Source organism: Musa acuminata, chromosome BXJ3-4 (genome assembly GCF_036884655.1).
Source record: "Musa acuminata AAA Group cultivar baxijiao chromosome BXJ3-4, Cavendish_Baxijiao_AAA, whole genome shotgun sequence".
NCBI lineage: Eukaryota > Viridiplantae > Streptophyta > Magnoliopsida > Zingiberales > Musaceae > Musa > Musa acuminata.
In genome coordinates this window covers 37432264-37459898 of record NC_088352.1, presented here as the reverse complement: position 1 = coordinate 37459898, position 27635 = coordinate 37432264, and the positions used below count along the sequence as shown (strand labels likewise).

Here is a 27635-nt window from a genome sequence, read left to right as displayed (position 1 = left end):
AGTGACCCGCCGGTGAGATGATGGGCAGGACAGGCGACGTCACCGAAGTAGCATATATTATATCGCTACGTCGCCCCCACATCAACCACTCGATTGCAATCGAGGCATCCACTGATTTGATTTCTACCCCAACAGGTCCACCGATCGATTTGACAGCACGTACTGGAACTCTCACGTGCCGTTCACGTGACATACTGAGGCGGAACTCATGTGGCGCGCACACTGGCCTTCTTCGAGGGAAAGAGAGAGCCGAAGGCGTCGCGATGGTCGACCTAACACTCCCGTGTATGGAGACAAACTTCTCTTATGTTTGGTTGCCGGGAGGAGATGCGCTGCAATTTGTACTGCCGCTTCACGGACAGCACTCGCTCTCGTATCACATCTCAGCCGTCGGTAGACGGCAGATTGGGGAGGGGAGGGGGGGGGTGGGGGGGTTGAGTGTTAAAGACAGGGTGGCGGCATGGATTGGAGAGGATCCTAACCCAAGGAGAGCGAACTCGAGTTGGAGGTGGGTTTGGCTGGGGCGAGGGGCGGATAAATGAAGGGGAGGAGGAGGAGGGGCCACGTGACCCGCTGCGTCCTGCTTTCGTCGCCCGACCTCTCCATTGGGCGAGAGGCAACGCGGTACGCCTACGTGTCGGTGCATCAAGGGCCGAAGAGTACGGACGCGTACCTGCGGCGCCGGCCCGCGCTTCCTACGACTCTTGTACGAGGTGGTGCCCCATGTCCCAACCGGCGGGCCCCACCACCGCACCGACCCACCCGGATGCATACCTGAGGTGGAGGACAAAAGATAGAAAGAGAGTCGTCCTCGGTTTACCTTCACACCTTCACCGCCACTCCCAAATTGTAACAACCCCACGATTAGAGGAGGAGGCGAAAAAATGTGACTCGTGTTTTTACCTTTAATCGGAACGGAACGAGGGTTTCCCCTTTTCCTCATTTTCCGCTCCTTTAAGTTTCTTTTGGGATGTGCAAAGAGGAACGAATAAGGAAAAACACGGTGGTTCCGAGTCGTCTGCTCGATCGCAAGAAGACTCCCCGATCCAGTGTCTTTGCCATTTTTGGTGAGATCTCATCTCTTCCCTTGCCCTCCTCCTCTTCCTCCTCCTCCCCACCCCCTCCCCCCCCTCTCCTCCGTGTGGTTGGTTATCGCTGGGGATCTTGGCGTAGGTGGGTGGGTGGCTGCGACGGCGACGATGGTGAGGGGGAAGACGCAGCTGAAGCGGATAGAGAACGCGACCAGCCGGCAGGTGACCTTCTCCAAGCGGAGAAACGGGTTGCTGAAGAAGGCCTTGGAGCTGTCGGTGCTCTGCGACGCCGAGATCGGCCTCATCATCTTCTCCGCCCGTGGGAAGCTCTACGAGTTCGCCAGCTCCAGGTCCTGCTTTTCCTCCATCCTCTTTTCCTATTTTTCGCTGTATTGTTCTCTTCTTCCTCATGATCGACCTCGAAAACCAGCCAAGTGCTTCGAGCCTAAGGCCTTGGTCGCGTGAACCCTATTATTTATTCCTTCATCCTTTATAATCCGATGCCGTTTACTAAGAAATCCCATATTTCCCTTAACCCTTATTTCCGTTCGATCTTAGTTCGGTCGTCTGAAACTTCGTTAGGTTATCGATTTCCTCTTTTCCAACTAATCATACCTCGCTATACCTATATTTTTCTTCATTTTCTTCAGCTTGGTTCTACGTTCTGCTTGGCACCCCACCGGACGAATCTCTTCTGTTATCATTTCTTTTCTCTCAAATGGTAAAGCTATCTGCTTAAGGATGAAGTACGTACGTACTCGCTCTTCTGTTTGAAATGCTTTCTTCGGTTGGATTCAACCTCTTTTCCCTTTGAGAAAAAGCTTTATCAAGTTACACTCGTACCAGCGCATAAAATAGTGTAGCTGTAGTACGGGTGCCTCCGCCACAGGAAGGAAAGATAATGGATATCATTTTAGAACTTAACCGATACAAGACTCCCTATGATAACTATGCATATGAGAACTACCGAGGAAAGAAGCAAAAAGAAAGAAAACAAGCCGTTTATTTAGGAACAAGAAAAGGACTTGTGCCACAGCTTAAGAGAAGCTAGTTTTCTCTCAGTCAGTTACAACACAAGGACTTGTGGAGGATGTTAGCATATCTACGAGTAATCTTATGTTGTACCTTTGCGTACAATGACATTAGTGTTCTCAGACCGAAAACAATGAATTTTCTTTTATTGTCTTTTACTAGTACCTTGCAACTACTTAGTACTTTCACATGGAGCATTTGCTTGTAACTTTGGTTTGTATAGGGTTCAATGTGCAAGCCAGTTATTCCACAGACAGCCTTTTCATTATCGTATGAAATGATGATTTCTATATCCGAGAATAAAAAAAGTAGTGATTATTTACACTTCAGTTGTAGTAAGATTGAATATGTTTGATATGGTAGACTAGGAAAGTTTAATATGCATTCTATTATATCATAAAATTACTTCAGTCATAAATTTGTGGAACAGCTATCTAAAATATAAAATAAGTATATGCATTTATCAGTTTGTTTAGAACACAAAATTGTTTCAATTTGTTGTGAAGGTAAAAGTATCTGTTATGCATCTTAGCACTCGTGTGTGAAGTTTTGAAAAATGTTGGGTGTCTTCCTACTTATTAATTGATTATATCACTTGCTAGATCCTTCAGCTACTGTTTCTCTCTATCTTTTCTTCATCTTTCATCTAGCGAAAAATTACCTTCTATAAATTTAACCAAATCCAAAACTGTTGAGGCTTAAAATAATTTCCTTAGTCTATTTTTGCTAGCACTCATTCATCAGCATAAGTTATATAATCTTCTTCATCCTAGACATTGATGCAAATATGATTCAATTATAGGTTCCATAGAATTTAGAACTTTTATATGATCAAAAGATGTAGGGTTGGGGATTCATCTTTCAAATCCATGTAGCTGCAAGGTAATCGTGAACCAAATTACATCCCAATTTAAGACATAAGCAGCATGATGTTCTTAGGTTGGGTGCACTTATAATGAAAGAAGTGGATGCCAACTCCATACCACTCAGAGATTCTAAATGGTAAGTTGCATGTATAAAGCCACAACCTATCTGAAGCTTGTCCCTTCAAGGTTAGACTTTAGATATCAAATTACAAATATTAGGTCTTGATTGGTATAGAAAAATGAATGGTAAAACCTGATTAAATAGCAACAAGAAAAGAAGATGGCAATGTTTCTTGTTCCGTAACATGCATGTATGTATATGCAACCCTTGGAACTAAGTTGATCAAAAGGAACATATAAAACAAATATTTCAATTTATTTCGTTGAAAGAGTTGATGATTTTATTAGGTACCCAGGGGTCAGGGACAGTAGCCTTGCACCTCTAAATAACTAGAACACTTCTTGAGTCTAATTTAAGAGAACTTTAGGAAAACCAATAACAACCTAGACTTGCGCCAATTTTAGTCACATGCTTTGGTGTCATCAGACGAACTTTGCTTGAAAAATCCATTTGTACACTTCAGGTTCCATATAACCAAAAGTAAATTGAGAATAGAACCAAAACCATTCCTTTAAAGAAAATAGCATACAACACTGATGTGAGTGAAAATTGATGATGTCAAGCTAGCTCGACATCATCTCTCTCAAACACGTGCATAAAAAATGCATAAAAGTAAATGAGTAAAAATTGATGCCTCTCAAACATGTGCATAAACAATTACAGACCTAGATGATGTCAAGCTAGCTCGACAAGTCCTTAGCTCAATGCAGGTTCAGCTTGATAGATTTTGAACTGATCTTGGACTTAGTTAATCTTGAATGTTATCAGTTAATCTTGCTCTTTTAAGTCACAAGGTCGGAAGCGAGTAAACATGGTTGGTCTCAAGCTCGTTTGTTTGAATGTGCACTGAATTCTGTTCTGAACTGAGATCAACTTGGTTTACAGCCTGATAAACTGAAAAATTGCAGGCTTGAGGCTTAGTTGTTTGCTTCTCTCTCTCTCTCTCTCTCTCTCTCTCTCTCTCTCTCTCTATCTATCTATCTATTCTCACGTAAACCTTTTTGGCCACTGATCTTTTCCATAGGACTGTTTCTTTGCTGATTCAATATTAAACACATTTGATAAGTGTTTAATAAAATTCTGTGTTAGTTGGACCTTCATGAAATTCAAGCTAAAGAAGGGACCTTGTAGTGAAGGATGATAACAGTTGTTACTAGATAAGTGCATCAAATATGCGAATTATTAGTGTTATCATGAACAATATGTTCCTACTGATGCCAAGTTCCTCATACTATTCTTGGTGTTTGCCTCTTCAATGAATATGTTGTGAGCATAGTGAAAAATTTTAGATTGTTTGTGTTGTTGATAATCCACCTTTTTATATTTTCATAACCTTGATCCTTGGGAATACATTGTATGGTACTTGATCTTTGAGTGTCAAATATTCCTTCCTTGACATCTTCAACATTCTTTAGGGACCTAAGGATACTTCTGAAAGTCTTGATGAGCATAGCACCTTCATAAATTGTTCTCTCCGTTTTATGTATCTTCTTCATCAGTTCTTTCTATGTTTTGGTTTAATTTTGTGAAAGATCAAATTCCATGCACAGTAAAGATGTGATTTTCTCTTCCCATATTATATACATCAATTAGAAATCATGATTCTGAACTATATCAATGTCAATGACAGCTTTCAACTACGTGGAGAATTTATTGCCAATTAAAACTCTTGATTCTTCCCAACATTGCGAGCAAATAAAGTGAGCCATGCTGACTTGAAGGACATCCTTTTATAACCGCTGTGTCACATGAGGATTAATGATGCATCTGACGTTTAAAAATAACTTATTTGGCAATCTTATAGGAACCATAATTTGTACTAAATCATTCTATCAATCTATAGACAATCCATATGCTGGTATGGTTCATGTTTATCAAGATTACTGTCCCTACTGCATAAGATTTTCAATTTTTAATAGGGATATCAGTATTTTAGATTATTTCCCCACAAAAGTATGAATTGGACTTGTAAATTGGCACTATGATATAATAGTGTGGGTAGGCTAATACATAGACCGACTGGCCTTAGTACCCAGGAAAATGGAGGTTCAACGAACAGCTCCTTCAACTATGATTCCATGTGAATTACAACTATGATTCTATCTTCCGCTGGATAAATAAATAGACCATTTACATGATATCACCATCTTCTGAGGCAGTGAATAAAGATTAATGGGTGCCAAAGGACCTGATATCCTGTAACTCATAAACCTTATATTTTTCGGTTTTAGATCCTCAAAGCATGATCCATTAAGCTACTGAGTTGGATATGGCTATTCATCTCTACCCAATTTCTTATTAGATTCGAGATTAGTGAAACTGGATCCATATATTGAAATTGAGACCTTATAAGTATGTAACATTTGTGTTATATCTTTTTTACATAGTCCAATGGCATGATGATCGTTTGTGTTTTATATTTGGTAGAGAATGTGAACTAAGCAAGTCAGCTAGTAAAAATTTTGACAGTTTATCACATGATATTGGTCTCAAATCTCATCTTCGTTATAACCCTTTGAAAAAAAAACCTACTCCACTAATTAAAAATGATTTTATTTTTTATCAAATAAAATATAGTAAGATTCTTAATTTTGGTTCATACGTACTAAGATGTACCGATGGTACATCATGGTGTATCGATGGTACGTACTAAGATGTACCGATGGTACATCATGGTGTATTGACGGTACACCCAGAAAAAACTAAAAAATCTTAAAAAATATATGGAGATAATGATTCAAAAATATCAAGGCAATTGGTATGCCACAGTAATGGTCGAAATCCTCGGTGTACCGACCGATACACCTCGGTAATGATTGAAATCTATGGCACACTGATCAGTACACTTAGGTAATGGTCGGATTTTACTCGTTATTGTATGGTACAGACCTCGTATCACTCGATACACATCAAAATACTGATACCACCCGGTAGAAAACTATCCGCATACTGGTATTCTCTCTGATTGGTACGTACCACTTGTATTTGGTAGAACAACCTAATCGAGGAGCTAACAAATAATCGATTTCATTTTCTGTTATCAAATAAAATATAGTTGGTGGAACAACTTGATATAGAAGCGGCTCCATTCAAACCAATGAACCTTGGATCAGGAGAAATCATCTCTCAAAATTGAAATAGTAATTAAAGAAATTTTGGGATTAAGTCTGATATATGCAGAGGAAACTTATTATAGTTAGAATTTCAAAGCAGTTTGGAAAGCTTAGTTTGGACTTTTATATGGCATGTTTTGTTCATTTCTTCTAGAAAGGTTATCCTAGCTGCTCCATTCAGGAGTGATTATGTTGATCAAGCAATTGACTTATTTAACCAGATGCAACTACGTTGACTTAAGTTTTTTTACATAAATCTTACTTCTACCAGAACAAATGTATAATATTTGATTGTGGAAATAACCTCATTACTTGCAGGAGAAATACATCATATATTGATCCTCTCAAAGTCCTGCATCAACAAGAGCCTCGTGTATTAGACAATTATTTTTAATAAAACAATAATTATTTGTTAATACAAAAGCAATGATGATTATTTTAGCCATTAGTTAGCGGTTTCACAACATGTGATAAACCAAAATGCTTGGTGAGAAAATCGTGAAACTATATTGCTTATGACACCTATAATAGCATGTACAAGTCAAAAGGGTGGAGACAAAGGGACTAACAAAAAACTACTATCAAAAGAGATAACAATATTTCTATCAAAAAATTGTATAATAAGTGACTTAGCATCCTTCAAAGTTATGTCAGGTTTTGATATAGCTAGCTACAAATAATTCTTGGCATCTTGATAGCCAAATATACTGTAGTTGCTGTGACAGCATTGGTATGAGTTTGCCATTCTTAATCATAGCTAAAATGAAATTTTACATGAAATGCAGAAAAATAATTGCTACTTTTCAGAATTTATAATCAAATTTTACCAAATCAACATATTGGATATAGGTATTAATTCAATTTATAATTAAGCAATGCAGACCATCTTGCTTTTGTTGTGAAATTATAGCAGACGTATTTGAAGTATCATTTTCACCACCATTGCATCTTCTCAGACTTGTTATGCACACAATATTTTGGTAAATCCTCATGTTAGATGGATATTGTCTAGATAGCTAAAGATTGTAGGATTTGGAGTGATTAACTATCATCCACAATTTGTCCTGTTAAAATAAATCTAGTTAACTAGGAAAGCTATTGTCATCAAGGATTTGAATCTTGGATGGATGCCAGCATCATAACTTATTGGACCTACTGTCTCATATCATCCAACATTATTGAATAAATTAATTACAAAATAAATGATTTGCACTGTATGAGTCTCGAGTTACATATTTCAATTTCAATCCTTGATTGGTGAAGGCCTTGATCATGATATCATTTCTTTTCCTAGGTGGCACTAGGTACCAAGGAGTCTTCAGATTTTGTTTCTCAAGTGCTTTTGAAACCATTGGCAGACTTTTTTTTCTTGTTTAATGGAGAATAGCATTTACATGCCTCTGAAAAAAAAATGTGGTTCTAAAATCTGCTGTAATTTATCAGAGGCTATTGAGATAGATTTTTTTTTCGAAATGCAAAGAATTTTTCCAAGCTTTTCCATTGGACAGTATCTGATAGATAAACTAAAAGTATTCAGATCTCCATTTGTTATTTCTATGAAAGTTTTCTTGTGTCTGCTTTTATCTCTTATTGCAATAATAATCCTAACTGATTCATCACATCCATCAACAAATCTATAATTCTCCTTAGTATAATTTAGTGAAACCTTGTGAAACCAACCTAAGATGCAGTGGGTGGAACTATGAGTTTTGGTAGTGGAATTGGATTGCTTAAACTAAACTATTGAATTATGAATTATGGGCATATATATGAGGTCAATGATATGATATATATACATATATATGTATATATATGTATATATATACATGTATATATGTATATATATATATATATGTATATATATATGTATATATATGTATATATATATATATATATTTATATGTATATATATGTATATATATATATTTATATGTATATATACATATACATATATGTATATATACATGTGTATATATATGTATGTATATACATATACACACGCACACACACACACACACACACACACACATATATATATATATATATATATATATATGTATAAGTATATGTATATGTATATATATAAAAGTAGGACATGACAGGGCATGAATACAAAAATTAGCACATATACAAGTTTTTGTATAATTACTATGAATTACTTCCATATAGACTCATTTAACTTTTGCAAGAATGATTTTCCAATGGTGAAGTGTATTATTTATCATTGATTCAGTATTCTCCATATCTTTACTCTCCCAGTTCTGTAGCAAAGGGTGACGTGCTTTTATCTTTTCTTGATTGCTGTAGCATGCGAGATACTATTGAGCGCTATCAAGCACATGCGAAACAATGTAACAGCAGCAGTGCCATAGAACATGAGAATCAGGTATGTTTCTTTTGCAATAAACTTACAGGTTTTATCTTAATTTCTAGCAGCAGCAGTGCCATAGAACATGAGAATCAAGTATGTTTCTTTTGCCATAAACTTACAGGTTTTATCTTAATTTCTAGCTTTAGAGTGGCACACAGTGTCTGTTTGGATGAAGGCATCTTCTTCTATTCAGGAAAGAATTTACGAGTGGATTTAGGGATAAAGAGAGAACAAACCTTTTTTTACTGGGAAAACTCTAAATGAACAATCTTTGAACACAGATTTCATGATTCAATTTGGAAGATGATCTTAGACATTCGTGATCTTGAGAATTGTGCATTCAAAGAAGTCCTTATGACACTGCATTCTTTTGGGTCTTCAAGCATTTTGTAATTGTTCCATATAGGACAGTTTTGATGAAAATAATAGAAGATAAAGAACAATTATTGAAGAAGTTTTATTGAAGAAGAGAAGAAGCTTTATTGAAGAAATGAAAATGCTTTAATCCATTAATATGTTCCGTCTCCTATTTATACAAATTAGGAAAAAAAGATTTTCCTTAACAGAATAGAAGATTTTTCTCAACAGAATAGAAATATTTTCTCATATAGTTGGGGAAATCTTATCTTCTATCATGCCCTTACAAGATGGTGCTCCTGATAAGGATACCAATCTTGGATCAATACAAAGAATGGTTTACAAGCGAGAGACTTTGTGAGTAGGGCAAGAGCAGATCGTTGTTACTATTGCGATTGCTGTTGCTGTAAGGGCACAGGCTCTTAAGAATGTGGCTGCAGCGACATTGGTCGCTGGCCGAAGACAAGGGCGAAGCTTCGCTTTTCTCAACGACGTTGGTCGCTGGCCAAAGGCAAGAGCGAAACTTCGCTTTTCTCACTGCTCTAATACCATGATAAAAATTAAACGAAGAATATAGAAAGATAGAAATTGTAGAAGAAACTATGAAATGTATAAGATGTAATTGTCTAGTTCTTTGTACTCGCCTCCTAGGCCATTGAGGGTATGGATTAGGACTTCATCACTAAGAGAATGACCTATCAAAGCTAAATCATCGATGATAACTTTGATATGTTGCAGATAATCAGCAATAGTACTTCCCTCTTGTTTCGTTTTCATCAGATTAGAGAGAAGTCCGAGCATGCGAGTACGCGAGCGATTTGTCAAAGTTGTTTGTAATTTGCACCATGCTTCTGCAGCAGTCGTACATGAGGATATCAGCGGGGCAATGGATCCAGCAACGGAAACTTGAATAGCTTGGAGGATGAGGCGATCTTGACGTAACCATAGTTTGTGGGCTGGATTTGGCACTAGGCTGGGTTCACCTGGGATGTTGATCATTTCAGGTGGACACTGGAGAGAGCCATCAACGTAACCTAGGAGATCATAGCTAAATAGAAGATTAGAAAGTTGTGATCGCTAAGATGCGTAGTTGCCGCCTTTGGATAATTTGAAGGGAATAAGTGCTGCAGCATTGATGGTGATAAGACTTTGAAAAGTGCTCAGAGTCCCTGCAGAAACAGGGATAGGAATATCGGAAGAGGAAAATGAAGACATCCCAAATATTTTGTGATGGTTGAAGTGATCTTTACAAAAGATGTAAAGATATAGGAGGGAGGGAGGAGGAGAAAAGTAGATCGATGCGTTGCAAAGGAGGCTGCAACGATGAACTGCAGAGGAGGCTACAGCGATGCACTATAGAGGAGGCTACAGCGATGGGCGAGGAAGCTGCAGTGATGAGTAAGAAATCTGCAGTGATTAGGTGAAAAGAAAGAAAGAAAAAAATCTGGAGCAGTTACAATTGCAGAGAAATTGCTACGGCAGAGGGAAGCGGTTGTAGATGAAAGCTGTAAAAACTGCAATCGTTCCTATTGTTGCAGGAAGGCAGCTTTAGCTGTGGCGGTAAGGATGGCGGCAACAACACTTCTTATTCGAGTGAGATATGGGAACGAGGAGGAGAGGTCACTGGCCGAGGAGCAGTTGCAAGGACGACGACCACCACGGTAGTGTAGGCGAGGTTCTTGTGAGGGTAGGAGGTGGCCGAGCAGTCTCTGATTCCGGAATAGGAAGCAACGACACCGGAGGAGAGGTAAGCAGCAGCACTGCCCTTTCTAACTGAACAAAAAAGAGGAGAAGAAGGCTTCGGCAGAGCTACCTACATCCGCAAGGAAGAAGACTCTGATAAGAACAATTATTGAAGAAGCTTTATTGAAGAAGAGAAAAGTTTTATTGAAGAAATGAAAATGCTTCAATCCATTAACATGTTCCCTCTCCTATTTATACAAATTAGGAAAAAAGGATTTCCCTCAACAGAATAGAGGATTTTTCTGAACAGAGAGATTTCCTCGTATAGTTGGGGAAATCTTATCTTCTATCAAGTTTGCCTTCCGGCGTTGGACAGAAAAAGGGAAACAGTGCAAACTAGATGGTAGAGAGAGAGAGAGAGAGAGAGAGAGAGTTATATCTGATCCATCTTCAAGCCCATTATTTTCGTAATTTGAGTGATATTTAAAGAAAGAAAAAAGGTTCCAAGTGATCTTTTCCATCTTATTGTTATCCAAACAAGGACAGGGAAATTGCTTTTCTGAAAGAAATTTCTTCTCTTCTTTATTATGCTCCTCGTGTTCTCTGCTTCTGGATTTTGACAAACAGAACGCAATTGTGGGTCTTTATCTGGTAAAGTAGGTAATATGACTGACTTTTGTCAAGAAAATTAAAAAAAAGAGTTAGTTATGTGGTCAAGCAAGGTGTTTTACTTTCAATAAGTTGTCGAGTGCACTTGAAACCATGATGGTATCATGACAGTGGGATTTCGTCCGTTAGACATTGCAGAAGAGATCCAATTTTTATCTACAAAAGTAATATTGGTAATTAGTTAAATATATGGTTTCTGACAGGATTGTTTCTGGATTAAGTTCTTTATGAAATGAATTCTTGATAGAATTCACATTCAGAAATGGTTTATCCACAATGAAGTGTTAAATTAAAATGGCTTTTCGGCCCATTATTCTACAATTCGCAATTGTTTCTCTATATAATTATTAAACTTAATTGTTCTAATTGAAGCCATCAAGACAAGAAGCTGCAAGCTTGTTTACGAAGATTGAACATCTTGAAGCCTCTAAAAGGTAAGATTAGGTTTTTTCTTTCTGATATTAAGATTTAACATCTTGCTTGCTACTTTAATTTTGAGGAGTTTGGGATTTTTTAAGTCCAATTATATGCTGTAGGAAGATCTTAGGTGAGAATTTGGAGTCATCTTCCATTGAAGAACTGGGTGAATTGGAGATCAAGCTAGAACAAAGCCTACGCAAAATTAGAGGAAAGAAGGCAAGTCGCCGCACAATCTTAATTTTCTTCTGAAAACATGGATAAACTGAACTGTTTTTACATGATTTATTTTTAGTATCAATTGCTAGAGGAGGAGCTCGTGCAGCTTCAACAGAAGGTAGCTAGCTTCAATTCTGCCCAATGATACAAAAGCCATCTATCTTTTTCTACTATAATTTGATCATCAACTTATCTTATATGTTGTAATTAAACACAGGAGAACAACCTGGCGGAGGAGAACACATTACTACGAGAAAAGGTATGCCAATTTACCATCATTTATGATTCCGATTACATTGGTCCAATGACATAACTTTTTGTGGATCATGTTATTGCAGTACCAGTCTGAATAAAGTGTCCCGATACTTAAATTTGTTAAAAGCATTTCCAGGGTTTGACAATATTGACTGACATAACATGGTTGATGTTTGAAATGCAAGTTACAACATAAGCTACCATCTGCTGCTTCCAAGGAAGTTGTTCCATACGACATATCTGGTGAATATGCCGAGGTTGAGACAGAGCTTTGCATTGGATGTCCAGGAAGAGGAAGGAGAAGCGGCACATTGCAACGTTGATTGCTGATTGCTAATGCCTTTCGCCCGTGCAAGTTGTAGATATAGCAGTATATGTGCTGGTGGCTACAGACAATAAGTGACTGTCGTTCCCCAAAGAAAAGCAAAGGAAAGAAAAGACGACCGGGGGGACAGATTGAATAAATTCGAAGAAGAAAAGATGATGAGGATTGGTCGTAAGATTTTTTTTTTTTTTTGGTAGAGATTAAGCTACATTTCCACAGCCACCTTTCCAATGTAATCATGGTTCATTCCCGGGTACTATCAATTTAGTGAAGGGAAGCGTCAGATGACGAACTAAGACGACTTACTTGAATAGCAGCTCAAGCAATTGAAGCTTTAGACTCCACCATGCAAGTAGCAGTTCGACTTGTAGCTGTAAGACTGGAAGGTCGATATGCTGCAGACAGCAAACTCGTGTCATTGCATTCACCATGAAGGATGGTGATGGTAGCAGCGATGCATCACCACGTTTTGCAGAGCGAGCAGCGCAGATACACACGACCTGCATCACAAGAACAGCAGAGCAGGGAAACAGCTCTCTCTTGCAGTTTATATTATGCCGAAGAAGGCACTCTTTTCTGCATCGAGAATGATGGCCGAAAGAGAGCCGTCGACAATCATACTCTTCCTATTCTCTCTAGTTAGTGAAGAGGATAAATACTTTTCTGTACTGAGTAGGAAGAAACTCACCTTCAACTCTTATTTATCATCCTTCGGAGCAGGTTCAAGCCGCCCGCCACCCGTTGTTGCCGGCGGTGGAGCGGCTGTCCTCACGCGACTGACTGAAAACCACACTGGTCGCCACTCCCTGCTGCCGTGGTTCCTCACCAGTGGAACGTCTTTGCAGTGCGCTGCTGACTTGTCGCCATCCACGGATTATCCCACCGCACGATCGTGCACACGTGTCGACCGACAGCCTTCACTGTCTAGTGGATGTCGACCGCGACCGACAAGCGCTGTAATCGTAGCACATAGCAGCGCTGTATAGCAAATGAAGATGCCACGTGTAGTGGCACTGCTACAGTTGCCCATACGCAAGAACGTTGTGTAGCGCTGCAGGATTGCTGCACCGCACGATCGTTCCATTGGGAATGCAGCTGCTCCGCATGGCTCATCGCCCTTAATAATATTATTACCGATAACAAATTATTTACAGTGATCCATTAATCAAATACGAGAAATCTTATATCACTCATAAATAGATAAATAGATAGGTGATAAGATGGATTGAATAAAAAAATAGATTGATAATATAAATAAATCGTTCAAGCATCATAAATTAAAACTGAATAACATTTTTTTACGAGCAAAATACACTAACAAAAAATCTAAAGTATTTGATTTCAAACATAATTTTAGTACTAATTGTAAACATAAAAACCATGCTTATGTATATGTTATATAAAAAATTTTAATATCAAAATATAAAATTAAACAATAATAGATCAAATTTATGATGCATACCTTTGTCGTTCAGAAAATTTTTATTTGATCTACGAGTGTATCATCATCGAATCCAAAAGTTATAATGATATTGATATATAAAAAGAATTAGATTTAGATTCTTCTCTCTTCTTATCCTACGTACGATCGTTATAAACGATAGATTGGGATTCTTATCCTACGTACGATCGTTATAAACGATAGATTGGGAATAAAGGAGAGATGAGAGAGTACTTATAATCTCTCACTAATATCGTATATCTTTAAATTATCTTATTTGTGTATCTACATATTTACGTACTTGCTATCAGTCCTTAAGATGTTATTTCCTTTTATAAGCGAGAACAGAAGATCTAGGATAAATAATTATAAGAGAATTTGTTCTATCAAGATCATCTCTCAGAAATCTTATTATAATTGGAATTCTTTTTTATTGATCGATAACCATAATTTGAATCCAATCATATTCATAATATATCTTATCTAATTAGATAAAACCATATAATCTAATATAAGATTCTTACGCATTATACTTTGACGTATTGGCTTCTCAATCAAGCGTAGGATCAATTATACGAATCAAAATTTCTTCTTGTATTTTTTAAGGTACGGTCATCAGTAGCTAAATCAATCCTACGATTGGAGTTGGATTAAGCAACAGTGTAGGTAGCCAAACGTTCGCTCTATATAACATTATCCATCATGGGTATAAAACAGAACTATAGTAACAAGGTGGCAATATCTCTAGTTTAGTTGCTCCCACAATGCATTGAAATATGGGGTTCTGCGAACACGACTATTGGGAACTTCTAACACTGTTGGTCTTTGTTAATTGGTCCGGCCATTTGGCACCTCTCGTCCTGCCATCTTCTTGCTTGAGCACATCAGGTGGCACCGACGGGTGGAACTTAACCTTCTTTTCCTTTGCTTGATCTTTTTAATAGGATTAGAGTCCCCATTATCCAGGTTTATAATGTCTACGTATAGGATAATAGGCATCCTATATTTGTAATGGATTCTGATACCCCGATAGTTAATTGGGTTTAGAGAGAGAGAGAGAGAGAGAGAGAGAGAGAGATTATATAGATTCCATGTGGTGTCAGTTTATGGGCCTTAGATGGGCCGTAATAAGCCTCTACCACCAACAAAGGGTCTATGAAAGATACTTTTCCATCACGTTGGCAGCCAAGGAAGTTTCCCGGAAGCTACTCGGAAGACTTGACTCACGAAGCGGTGCTCCCAAGTCAAGTCAACGTAGTGGAAGGGGTACCGCACCGCCCAAGCATTAATGCCCCAGCGAGCGCTCAACGTCAACCTCGCTGCGTGTCTTCGTCCATCCCTAGGAATGGCCGGGAGCGCCGTGCCGCAAACAAGTCGGTCTCTGTACCCGACAAGTTGTCCCTCGCCGTGCCCACGACTTGCTCGTCTCCGTCTCCTCCTCCACCATGCATGTACAACCATTCCTTGATTTGACATACATTAACTAATAGATGACTCGTCTCCACTTGCTCTCGACTGGTGAACGCACGTCGGATGTCGAGCTCCACTGCGAAGCAGCAGATGAGGCGGAGGTGACGAAGAGGCGCCACCTCCACCGCACAAGGAGGCGAACCGATGTGCTTCGTAGAAGAAGGTATTGGTTGCACGTTTAGGTGCGCGACAAGCGTAGAATGATGATCAGCACGAAACGAAAAGAAAGGGAAATCGGAATCCACGTGACGTGCGTTTAACAACGAGCCCGTCTGCGACGGCAAACGAGTTGACTTGACTTGACTTGACCTCCATATTTCGTTGGTGCAATATGATTTCGGCATTGGATTCTTTTCCAGTGCCCTTTGTGACGCATGCTTTATGTTCATCGGCCACGTAGCAAGTAATTTCATTTCCTCAGATCATACTTGAAAAGAGGATCATTAGAAGCTAATTAAATGAGTTTGATTCTCGATCGTTTATAAATAACATAATGAACGATATAGAATTCTTAAATATATCTCGAATTTTAGGATAATATCTATATATTTGTATGAAATATGATTGATTGATTATACATGCATTATTCGATCAATCTAAAATTCCACACATCAATAAATACGCGCTGTTCCAAACACGTATAAACAAATCCACTGAATCTCCACCATATATGTCTCTGTCATGTATTTAGAGACTTATCCCACGCCACAACGACCGGCCAATTAATTGATCGGTTGTCTTTCTCAATCGCTCTGCCCGAATTATTAACCATTTATTATTATATAATTCAAATCGAATTTTACTTCTATTAATGGTAGAATATATAAATTAAGCAGAAGAAATTCTTTTATATAAAATAAATAAATAAATAACAAAAACCATATCATAACTGTAGCTGAGACTGACTAATCCCATTCCACAAACCTGAAGGAACAAAATTCCACCTCATTACTACATATCAAGCCACACTACATAGAAAAAAACCACACTTAAGACATAAAATGAGTTGACTTTTAATGTATTATTTGTGGAGAAGACAAAAAAAGGCAGTGAGTGGTGAGATGAAGGACAGAATGTTGCGTTGCATGGTGGTGAAGACACGAAATAGTGTCGTGGCCTTTATTTATTTGGTCGTCATTTATTTTCTGGAGTCAACATCTCCAGATGCAGGTCTTCACCCAGTTTTCTTGTTTTACCTTAAACTCGGAACTATAGAGAGGAATTTACAGTGGGATATATATTCTCCAATATATATCGCCCTTCCCTCGGCCACTCTCTCGCCCTCTTGGGCCTGAGAACCGTCCCATGGCCGACCAGCTCCTCTCCACTGTCCCTCACCACCACAGCCTCCCGGAGAACTACATCCGGCCGGAATCTCAAAGGCCTCGCCTCGCCGAAGTCATCAGCGACGCCCACGTCCCCGCCGTCGATCTGAGCTCACCCGATAAGTCTCATGTGATCGCTCAAATCGCCGACGCCTGCCGATCGTACGGCTTCTTCCAGGTGTCTTTCCGTGAGCAGGCAACGTAAGGTACTTCTTCTATGTTGGACCCCGTGTTACTGGCTTGTGGTCTTTATAGGTGTTGAACCATGGAGTGCCAGTTGAGCTGATGGTGAAGATGATGGTGATCGCTCTGGAATTCTTCCGCCTCCCTCCGGAAGAGAAGGCGAAGCACTACTCGGATGACCCGGCCAGGAAGATGAGGCTGTCGACAAGCTTTAACATCCGGAAGGAGACAGTCCATAATTGGAGAGACTATCTTCGTCTCCATTGCTACCCTCTGGAGGACTACGTGCCCGAGTGGCCTTCCAATCCTTCTTCATTCAAGTGAGAACTAAGCACCCCTCCTCCTGCATGCTCTTCCTCTCTTCTTCGTCCTCGCTTTGCATGGTGAACCATGTCAGCAAAGGATTTCTTAGCTACATGGAGCCAAACAAGACCTGTTTCACCTAGTAACCTATCTAGCTTGAAGGTCTTATTTATCCTTTCTTTTCTCCTTTCGAGAAAAGCAATAATAGTCTCAGATGTTCATCTGCAGCTAAAGCAGCGAGTTTTTGAATCCTCATATATGCCATTAGCAACCTATTTTGAGGAAGCGGTATGCGGCCATTAGCTCTTGATATATAATATAATCTTTGTGTGCAAACCTCTCCTTATGTGTCAGTCTTGTAGGAGAGATTGTGTAGAATCCTTAACTATTCTTTATCTTGAATATTATTCCCGATAAAAAGCAAGAACGAACCGTGGTTACAAGTATTCTATGAGGAACCTTTGTATCATCTACATCATGATTCTGATTCTGATAGAATGCACATTGTCATTGACATGACATGCTTTGATAATCTAACAAAAGGACATCAGACTATATAGTACTTTTAATAGTGGACATGACCGACGTCGGGCTTATCGAGATAAATTAAATCGTGTTGGAATATATGTCCTAATCTGATGTACCTGCACACACTGTGAAGATGGACTATTGCGGCATCTTGCGAGGAATTTGATGTGCTTGGCTTTGTCAGGGAAGTGGCCAGCGCTTACTGCAAGGAAGTCCGTCAACTAGGTTTTCGGCTCCTGGGAGCAATATCTCTAAGCTTAGGGCTGGAGGAGAAGTACATGGAAGAGGTTCTGGGGGAGCAAGAACAACACATGGCCATCAACTACTATCCCAAGTGCCCTCAGCCGCAGCTCACATATGGTCTGCCACCCCACACGGATCCCAATGCTCTCACAATTCTACTTCAGGATCCCGACGTCTCTGGCTTGCAGGTTCTCAAACACGGGCAATGGATTGCGGTGCATCCCCAACCCCACGCCTTCGTCATCAACATCGGCGACCAGCTGCAGGTGACAGTGCCTCCCTCATCCTCTCTTGCACTTCTATTTTTAGTTTTTGAATTACATAAATGAAAGAAGAGATCATATAAATGCAATTTTTCTTAAATAGTAACCATTTTAAAATAACAGTATCAAGATATTAGCTCAGATCAAATAGAAAAAGAAATTAAGATTGAAGTATATATATATATATATATATATATATATATATATATATATATATATATATATATATATATATATATATATATATATATATATATATATATATATATATATATATATATATATATATATATATATATATATATATATATATATATATATATATATATATATATATATATATATATATATATATAACATTCACAATTTCATATCATACCGGAGTATTAAGCTTAGTTCAGTACGATACGGTATAAATATATCAAGCGATACGTTCTGACGTACCGCTCGCTTCTTCTACCAGCGTGGGAAGAAGAAACGTCACCTCATTTACTCGTAAGATTTCTTCTCCCTACGAAAAAAAGGACAATATCGTATCGTTTCTTCTACTTGGGTTCTTCTCCCCGCGTAGCCTTGATGATGTCGCCGAGGCTTCTTTTCCCCATGCAGATGAGGAGAAATTGCCAATGACATCAAGGTCTCATCACCTCAAACAAAGAGGAGGCGATATCTCATCTATGGCGTCCAGCGAGGGAGGATGGCGACGAGTCGGGATCATCGAGAGAGAATGACGTCGGATCTTCAGGTTCTCCTTTTTCTTCTTCCTTTTCTTCCTTTTACCTCGGCTAATATCACCCGATAATGGGCAGTGATAATTGAAATCGATCATCACTGATCGATTTTGGGTGGTAATGGGATGGAAACAATTTCAATCTACGGTATCGCCTAATAGCGTGCGACTGGCGGACTAGTACACACCACTCGATACGAGTGGTATATATATATATATGCCATCTATTTAAAGATATAAAATACTAATTTAAATCAAGAAATCCTTATCTTTAAAAGTCTATCTAATCAACTTATTTAAAGGACAAAAGATAAGAAACTTAAAATCATCCAAAGGATAATACTTTAAATCTTAGCACTTCTCTTTAAAATATACTTTTAAATCTAGGGCGACATCACATGTGCAATAGAAGAACAAAAAAAAAATATCAAAATTTTTCGTAGAAAAGAATGTTTCATCGTCGTATGAAGATTGGTGTGTAAAAAATCACGGAACCGAAAAACCACGCGTGTTAAGGGATGTGTGTTACCTAGGAAGATCGTATATCCTTGAAAACCTATAGATCTATGGGAGAGGATGAAGGAGGTTAACTGTCTACCTCTCTAGCGGTGTTTCACATGGTATGAGTTATGAAGACACTCCTCAAATCGCTGCTCAAATCTATTCACTACGTGCACCATACAATCAAGAAGGGGGTAACCCTTCTTGTTGTCCACATGTTAATAGGGGCTATTGACCGAAAAGGAGAGAGAGAGAGAGAGAGAGAGAGAGAGGAGAATAGGAGGTGATAGCCAAAAGGGGTTTAGCTTATAGCCCTTTGGTTTCCTCCTATTTATAGAAGTCATCTGTCAACTTAACTCTAATGGATCATACTATATTGGGTATTGGATCTCCATCCAATTACCCGAGCTTCTTAGATTAATAAGTCTTTATCCAATATTCTTTTATTGGATATCATCTATAGGATCTAATAATTCATAGGCTTATTGGATATCCAATAAGATAATAAGATAGGGGGGCTCTAGTGAATATCTCATATCCGAACACCTACTCGTCATAACATATACCATATATGTAACCATCTAACCTTAATATCAAGTTGGCGAATCATACCTGTCAGAACTCCTTCTGACTTAATAAATTATTATCTCCATAATAATTCACTTGACTCGTCGACTACGGATATATTATGTCACTACGTCGTAATCTCTATATAATATAGGAGAATCTAATATATTGGATATATCTGTCCTTAGTTCCCATATATCGATAGTCTCTCATCTATCTAATATCTCATAGACTATATTCCGAGCATAGTGCTGTCAAACTCATACGGTGTCTACTCAAGTCACGCTCTAATCGGATTCTTCCAAAGAACTCTTTCTCTTTCAATCCGAATGACCTTAGCTAGGAATTTGCTTGAGCAAGAATACATGAGATATTTCTCTCATAACATAAAGAGTGGATCCTCTATCAACACTCAATAGCCTTCGTAAGGTTGGCTATCACTCCCTATGATCGACTGTGCTAGAATTGGAACTTCAAAGTCTATAAGTTTGATATAAAATAGTGGAATACTCATACAAAACATCCTTAGTATCTCAAGTTTAAGGATCATATACACTACTAAGATTACGAAATCACTATATGACAATATGGTATCATTAACCATCTAGCATTTTATGAGCAGATCAATCAGTGAACTCATTCTCCAATAAGTACATACGCATTATCCCTAGTGTCCCACATGAGCAGCTATGAGACCAGTTGCCTCTAATACTTTTATTTGAGTTATATTTTATCTTTTAGACTCATTTGTAAGTTTTAACGCATGATTTCAAGTTTTATTTTTATGAGTTTTTATTTCTTCATCCGTGATATCCTCCTACTCCCTAACACCTTTTTTCTTCATTAAAATAAATAGGTTTAAAAGAAATAATGACTTATGCTACGTTATCTCCATCTCTATAACATGTTGGCTTGGTAATTATTTTTTTATCTTCTCAATGTTAAAATTTTCACTTCATGAACATCATTACTCCGCCGTTTACTTTGTCCCACCATTAGTGACAAAGAAATAATAGAAGTAGATATATACAAAGAAGAAAATAAGTGAAAATTATAAGAGTATTAAATGATAAAGGAGACTTAATCATACGTTTTAAATATATATCATTTTTACTATTGTGATTGATATTTTAAAAAAACTATTTGTGGAGGATAATAAGAAGAAACTTTATCAAACATAATATCTCGAGATACCACATACTTATTTGTTTATGAATTCATGCATTTCAATCTTTCTTTCTTTCATCATACTCAATAAAGATAATTTTTTGGTCTTAATAAAGATAATGTGAATATAGCACAAAGAACCAAATACTTTATAATGAATAACGTTTAATTTCATACCAAACATGAGCCTATATGAATAATTTAGATTAATTGGATTGAAAGGAACTTGATTAATAATATAAGTTACTTAAGTCATCTTTCTACTTATAACTCTTTCTTTACAAAATAGATCCAAGTAAATCTTATAAAATCATCAATAAAGAGAAGCATATAATAAAATTTTGAATAAGATAAAGTTTGAGTAAGGCTTGTTAGATTGATGTGAACAAGCTTTAAGATAAATTTACACCTCGAAAATAATATATCAAAAGGTTAGTTGTGTGCTTTGTGATATTGACAACCTTGGTAAACTTTATTATGGCTATTAACTAGACTTTCTACATCATAATTTTTAATTTGAAAAAAATTATATGACCAAGTCTAGCATGTTAGATTGATGTTAGATGTTGATAAAATATATAAATCTTTGACCCTTTTATTATTGTGTATAACATCTATATTTAATTATTTTATATTATAAAAAAACTTAACTTTTTTATGATCAATAAGAATATAATTTCTAACATCAACTACATTTGCAGTACAAAAATAAAATTTCTTCATACTTAGAACATGATACACATTCTTTAATGTAATAGGATTATTATACTTAGAAGATCAATACTAAATTCACCAACTTGACTATTATAATCTATAATCTATATTTCACCATCTTGAAATATAGATTATCACTCTTGTGGTTCTGATCAAGGTTCGCCGTACCGTACCGTATCGGCGTTTCGACCCGGGCTCGGTACCGGTACGGTACGGTATACCACTCGGTACACCCAGGTGTACCGAGCGGTACACTCACGTGTACCGAGCACTGTACACTGCTACCGTGTTACTGTACACTGCTACAGTACTCGGTACGGTACGGGGCGGTCCGCGTACCGCTGGCCTGTCGGACCGATACGTACCGCTCGTACCGGGCGGTACAGTCCGGTACGGCAAACCTTAGTTCTGATACCATGTAAAGAAAAGGAGAGATCATATACAAGTACAATCATTTCTTAAATAATAATAATAAGATACAATTAACCCAAAAAAAAATCAAATAAAAAAAGAAGAAATCAAGATGTACTAAAAACAGAAAAGCTATATTGAACTTCTCAAAAAGAAAAATATAAAAATATTTACAAGATATTGAACTACTTTTTGACTTGAGTTGTATAGACTTGAACACTTAAATACTTAAATAAATTTACATATATAGGCATCATCTATTTATAGGTGTAGAATAAAAATTTAAATCAAGAGATTCTCATTTTTACAACTTCATCTAATCAATTTATTTAAAAGATAAAAAAATAAAAAAAATAAAAATTTTCTAAAATATAATACTTTAAATCTTAAGATTACACCTCATGGCTTCCCAATTCACTTCACTATGTTTTGGTCATCTTGCACTCGATTCTTTGTTTATAAAGAATCTATTGATGCATTACAAACTATAGTTTTCCTTAGTCCGACATATGAAAAGAAATGCATGCATCTTGTAGTAGCATACACTAACCACTATAATGTTGTGGAATCATCCTGTTGATTTTATGACAAGTGACCTTTGGATTTTCTTTTAGTTTCCAAGTTCTTCTCTCTATCTAACAACATCATCGATGCCTTGTTATGAAAGAGGCAGAAAAGCTCTGCATGAACAAAGGTTTCACTTTGCCACTGGAGCCATATTTCCGTAAGTTTCATATTAATGGCTATATCATTGCAGGCATTGAGTAATGGTAGGTATAAGAGTGTTTGGCACCGAGCTGTGGTGAACTCAGAGAAAGAGAGGATGTCAATAGCATCATTCCTCTGTCCCTGTAACTGCGCCATCATTAGCCCTCCGGAGAAGCTCATCGGCGAGGCATCTCCGGCCATGTACAGGAGCTACACCTACGAGGAGTACTACAAGAGGTTTTGGAGCAGAAACTTGGATGACGAGCACTGCTTGGAGCTTTTCCGAAGCTAAGGTGTATCTATCAACGAACACTGTGTTCGTTGGACAATGCCACCTTAGTAATGTTGGGAAAGAAGGCATGAGGCTAAAACAAGTGATGTTACTGTAGGCTTTGTTCCGGACAATGTATTGGGCCTGGGCCCGGCCCATTAGTAGCCCGTTGTCTGGCATGTACGGTGGCTCATCGATCATGCCCATGAACTGTTCGAGGTTATGCGTAAACGAACAGTTTCATATCCAGCATCTATCTATTTGTGTTGTGACTGCAATCGAACTTAAGACTGTGACCCTAAAGACCCACTTTGAAGTAGTTGATTGGTCGAGACACTTCTCCTATTGATTCCCATCAATCAGCCTTATACCCTATTCTTCTTCTCCTCCTCCTCCTGTCAAGCAACTTCTCCAAATACACTGTTTGGAGATCCAAATGTCCATAATTATCTCTCTAGATGACAGCATAACATTTCTCAAAAGCTTGAAGCACTTGCTCAGCTTCCACTGCTAACTTCTGCTTGCGACAATGGAGTTCTCATGGCCTCCTCGATCCATACTCATCCATTTATGCACCTTTGCTTTAGACCTCTGGAAGTCTACCGCGCTTAGGGGGCGCCTTCCAGTAACAGCCCCCTATACTGCATAAATCCATGGGCTGCTGCCTCACTGCATGCCCACCCCTTTGCATGCAACATGCAGCACCCCATCTCAGGGTTTAAAGCTTACACCGCAGTGGCAAAGAAAGCAACGCGGCATCTAAATATAAGGCAGCCTACCATGTACTACTCCTCCTCCTCTACCACCTCACTCCAAAAGCCTTCAGAGCTGCCCATGCTCCATATCATCATCATCTCCCATTTTCGTCGCATGCCGAAAGCAGCGTCGCGGTGGGCACCGCAGCAGAAGAGGGGAAGGCTGTGGTACGCCCCAAGTCCTCAGAGATCCGGGTCCAGTCTTTAGCCTTCTGTTTCTTCCTCCCTCCTCCCAACAATTACTCTTCACTGCCAACCCTACTACATGCCTCCTCCTCCTCCGTCCCTACTCTACCGCAACCATTCTTCTGCAAATTCTCATAGTCATGCAGTCGTGCATACTGCTTTTGCCTAATTTATTACTCCGTGACATCTTCTTTTCTCCGCTGCTTTACGGCTCAGGCGCGGGCGCCATCATCGCATGCATGCATGCATGAGAGGGCTCCTCTCATCCTCTGTTGTAGCCATGGGATCAGTTGTTGCTACTACTGTTCGATCTTTGACATCTCTTCCACCATGATTGTTGAATACAAGCAAGGAACAGTAAAAGTAATGTCCCAGGTTTGGCAGAGAAATCAAAGTTGGTGCTAACTGAGGTAGCCATACTTGTTCCTTTGCCATCGGATTCTCGGATTTGAGACGCCAACTTTTCCACTTGTTCATCCATATTTGGTCCTATTTGTATGGAGTTGATTGTTACCTTGACAAAGAGAGCAGCTGTGATCATGGTGTTGGCATGCAGTGAAATCTAATCTTGACCCCAACAATCATGATGATATATTCGTGGTCGTTTCCTTGGGTGATTGAAATCAAAGAATTGATCGTCAAGTGTAATCAATTAATGAGTTGCAGATATCCCACAAAATGAATCGAGTGTAATTAAAACATCCAAAACTTTTAGTTCTTATCAATGTAAGAAACAGATTCAAACTCGTTATTTCTCGTTTTCCATCCAATACATATGATCCCTGTAACTGTGAATTCAATGAGATGAATAATTCTTCTTAAGATAATAGTAGATTGGCATGAGACTCTATGAATATTCTACTATCTTGGGTGACAAATTCCAGCAATGAGTGGTGGTGTGATGACAGTAGACAGCAAGAAACACATAATGATAGTGTTTTATGGATGCCTGTGACCTGACGCAGAATTTGTATCCAATACATGCCATAAGTGTTCATAAGATCATGTCATAGTCTTTCCTAGACATGGCTACATTCTTCCAAGCTGATTAATGGACGCCACAGTATTACTGATGCAAAGAAATTGTGTACGTCAAACCATTTAAGTTCCATTTATGAGGCACTCTTAAAGTCTATTTCCATTGATTGCCATGTTTATAAACATGTCGAGGCAGCCATCGATTCTTCTTCTTCTTCTTCTTCTTCTTTGTTGAGGTTATCAGTTCCTGCAAAAAGCTCAGAGAAAAGAAGCGCGAAATTGCACGACGCAGAGAGAAACTCGACGTGGTCCCATGCAAATCTTATTTGCATTTATCAGCACGCGTTCCTCCTCATCGCACAATCTACTTTACAGAAGCAACACATCATTCTATGTATCTAAATCGTATAAATGCTGAGAGAGACAAGTCACAAGTTCCACTTGTCTCGCCAAAAGTTAGGCTCTAAGCCGCGTCACAACCAGTTGACGATCGCGTAAGTGGCAAAGGCGATGTCCACATGCATGGATTCAGAGGATATAGCAACAAAGGGAAGAGATGTCACATGCCAAGGTAGGGGTTTCTTGATTCTGCAAACCCCGGTCGTCCTCAGCAACATGTATGCGGTGGTGGCGGGTGATGCCGGCCGGCCTTAGCCGAAAGGGAAAGGGATGTATAGGCTTCAGGCAATCCTCGCCGAAATGTGTAGAGAATCACATGGACTTACTACAGTGACATTTCTTATGGTGGACGGCAGGGGAATGCATGGGGCAACAACAGATGGTGAAGACTTTGTGCATGCAGCTCCTCCTCTCTACAGATCAGTAGATGGACCACCTCGGAGATGACCCCCTTGCCCTGCTCATGTGGGACGACTGTAGATGCTGCTGCTTGAGCATCTGTCGGCGGCAAGACATGCCCTGGAACTTGGATTCATACGGGGAAAGTTATGCTAATTCCTAATAAGCCTGCATTCCTATGGAGTTCAGTGATGTGTATATATGAATTTGAGTTACTTGATGACTCGGCAAATATGATCTCCTTCTCTAATTAGAATGAGACGAACTCAATTGACATTGCAGCCTTAAGCATTTCACATTCCTGCAAGCAGAAATTTTCTTTCATGCAGGCAGTGATCAGACTCTACTGTCAGTCATGGGCAGATCCAGCTGAGAGAAAGAGGAGTACTCATTCATTCTGGGTTGCTGATTGATCACTTGTTAATATCTTGGTTCTTTGGATATTTAGGGGGTTGATTTAGGTATGGTGGCTGTGTTTGATGACTGAAGTTTTTGACACCCTGAAATCTATCAATCTAATTCTTTCTTCTTGTTTTCTAGTTTCTGTTTATAAATGAAAATTGTAAGTTTCTCCATGTTTAGTTCCAAAATTCAAGAAATACATCTTACAAAAATTGGAAATGCCATCATTTAGAGGTATTTTTGAGAAGGATAGAAAAGTTCCTTGATATTTGGCAAATTTACATTCTAGAAAATGTAATGGAAAGGATTTTGACTCCAATTACCCATCCATCAACTGAAAGACCTTCCAAAGAAGGATGAGATTAATGATCATGTTTTTACACATGACAGAAGGAAGTCCATTTTTCCCTGGTCACAGTAGAGTCTAATGATATTTGATTAAAGACATATGGATACTGCAATTTTCATAGAGAAAAAACACAGCCTAGTCAACAAGATTGAATATATAACTTTATCACTACAAATAGAACAAATATTTCAAGACTTATACCCCTTAATATAACAAATAGATTTCTCAGGTGTTTCATTTTCTAATCATAAATAGGCTGCTGCAAGTGTAAGCTATCTAAAATCTGGGTTTTTGACATCATCCTACATCAGCATTTATGAGAATTAACAAGTAATATCAGCATTCTTAGCTTTATCTGACATTTTTATGTGGTTTGGTTGGAGGAATCAAGTTGAAGGAAGCAAAGGTGAGAATCTTGACTCTCTTTACATAAAACCACACACAGCTTTTGACTTCTGAAATGTTGGATTAATGCTGACAAACCTGTGTGTGGCACTTCTAGATGATGTTCTACTCTTGACAAACTAAGATATTGTAGATACAAAGTTCTCACTCATGCAGGATAAATGTGATGAACTCAACTCAATGCAAATTCTGATCTCCATTCACCATACATGAAAACATTCTTGCAGAATGTGTCAGGTTGAGCATATATCCACTGCAACGCTTTGGTTCTTTATAGGTGATTAGGTTTTAAAGGAGCACAATTGGGTTTTCATATTTAGAACAATGTCCAACAATATCTAAGGACTGAATCATTCACTAAGGTTTCTTTCGGAATTAATGTCTACAATCATATACACAAGAAAACATGTTGTAAAGTTTAACCTATAGTTAGAATCCAATCAGAAAGTTAACCCCTTTGTAGGAAGAGAGATTTCGC

The 27635-nt window shown here is 38.4% G+C and overlaps 2 protein-coding genes and 1 long non-coding RNA gene across 4 annotated transcripts; 2 read left to right on the top strand and 1 right to left on the bottom strand.

Annotated features, from left to right (window-relative positions):
- Positions 1-840: 840 nt before the first annotated feature.
- Positions 841-12801, top strand: LOC135635041 (MADS-box protein SOC1-like). Its single transcript, XM_065145844.1, has 8 exons — positions 841-1067; positions 1174-1381; positions 8471-8549; positions 11616-11677; positions 11780-11879; positions 11956-11997; positions 12097-12138; positions 12320-12801. Exons 1-8 carry the CDS (start codon positions 971-973, stop codon positions 12455-12457), a joined length of 768 nt encoding a protein of 255 aa, XP_065001916.1. The 5' UTR covers positions 841-970; the 3' UTR covers positions 12458-12801.
- Positions 12474-13287, bottom strand: LOC135635042 (uncharacterized). Its single transcript, XR_010495537.1, has 3 exons — positions 13148-13287; positions 12766-12959; positions 12474-12513 (listed from the first exon to the last, which is right to left on the bottom strand). It is a non-coding gene; the product is annotated as an uncharacterized LOC135635042 (long non-coding RNA).
- A 3356-nt stretch (positions 13288-16643) lies between these two features.
- Positions 16644-23533, top strand: LOC135635613 (flavanone 3-dioxygenase 2-like). Of its 2 annotated transcripts, XM_065146812.1 has the most exons (5): positions 16644-16873; positions 16951-17198; positions 17894-18069; positions 18141-18218; positions 23063-23205. In XM_065146812.1, exons 1-5 carry the CDS (start codon positions 16676-16678, stop codon positions 23071-23073), a joined length of 711 nt encoding a protein of 236 aa, XP_065002884.1. In that variant the 5' UTR covers positions 16644-16675; the 3' UTR covers positions 23074-23205. The 2 variants fall into 2 exon arrangements, with proteins under 2 accessions (XP_065002884.1, XP_065002883.1); XM_065146811.1 differs by having other exon boundaries at positions 16645-16873; positions 17894-18218; positions 23063-23533.
- The last annotated feature ends 4102 nt before the right edge of the window (positions 23534-27635 follow it).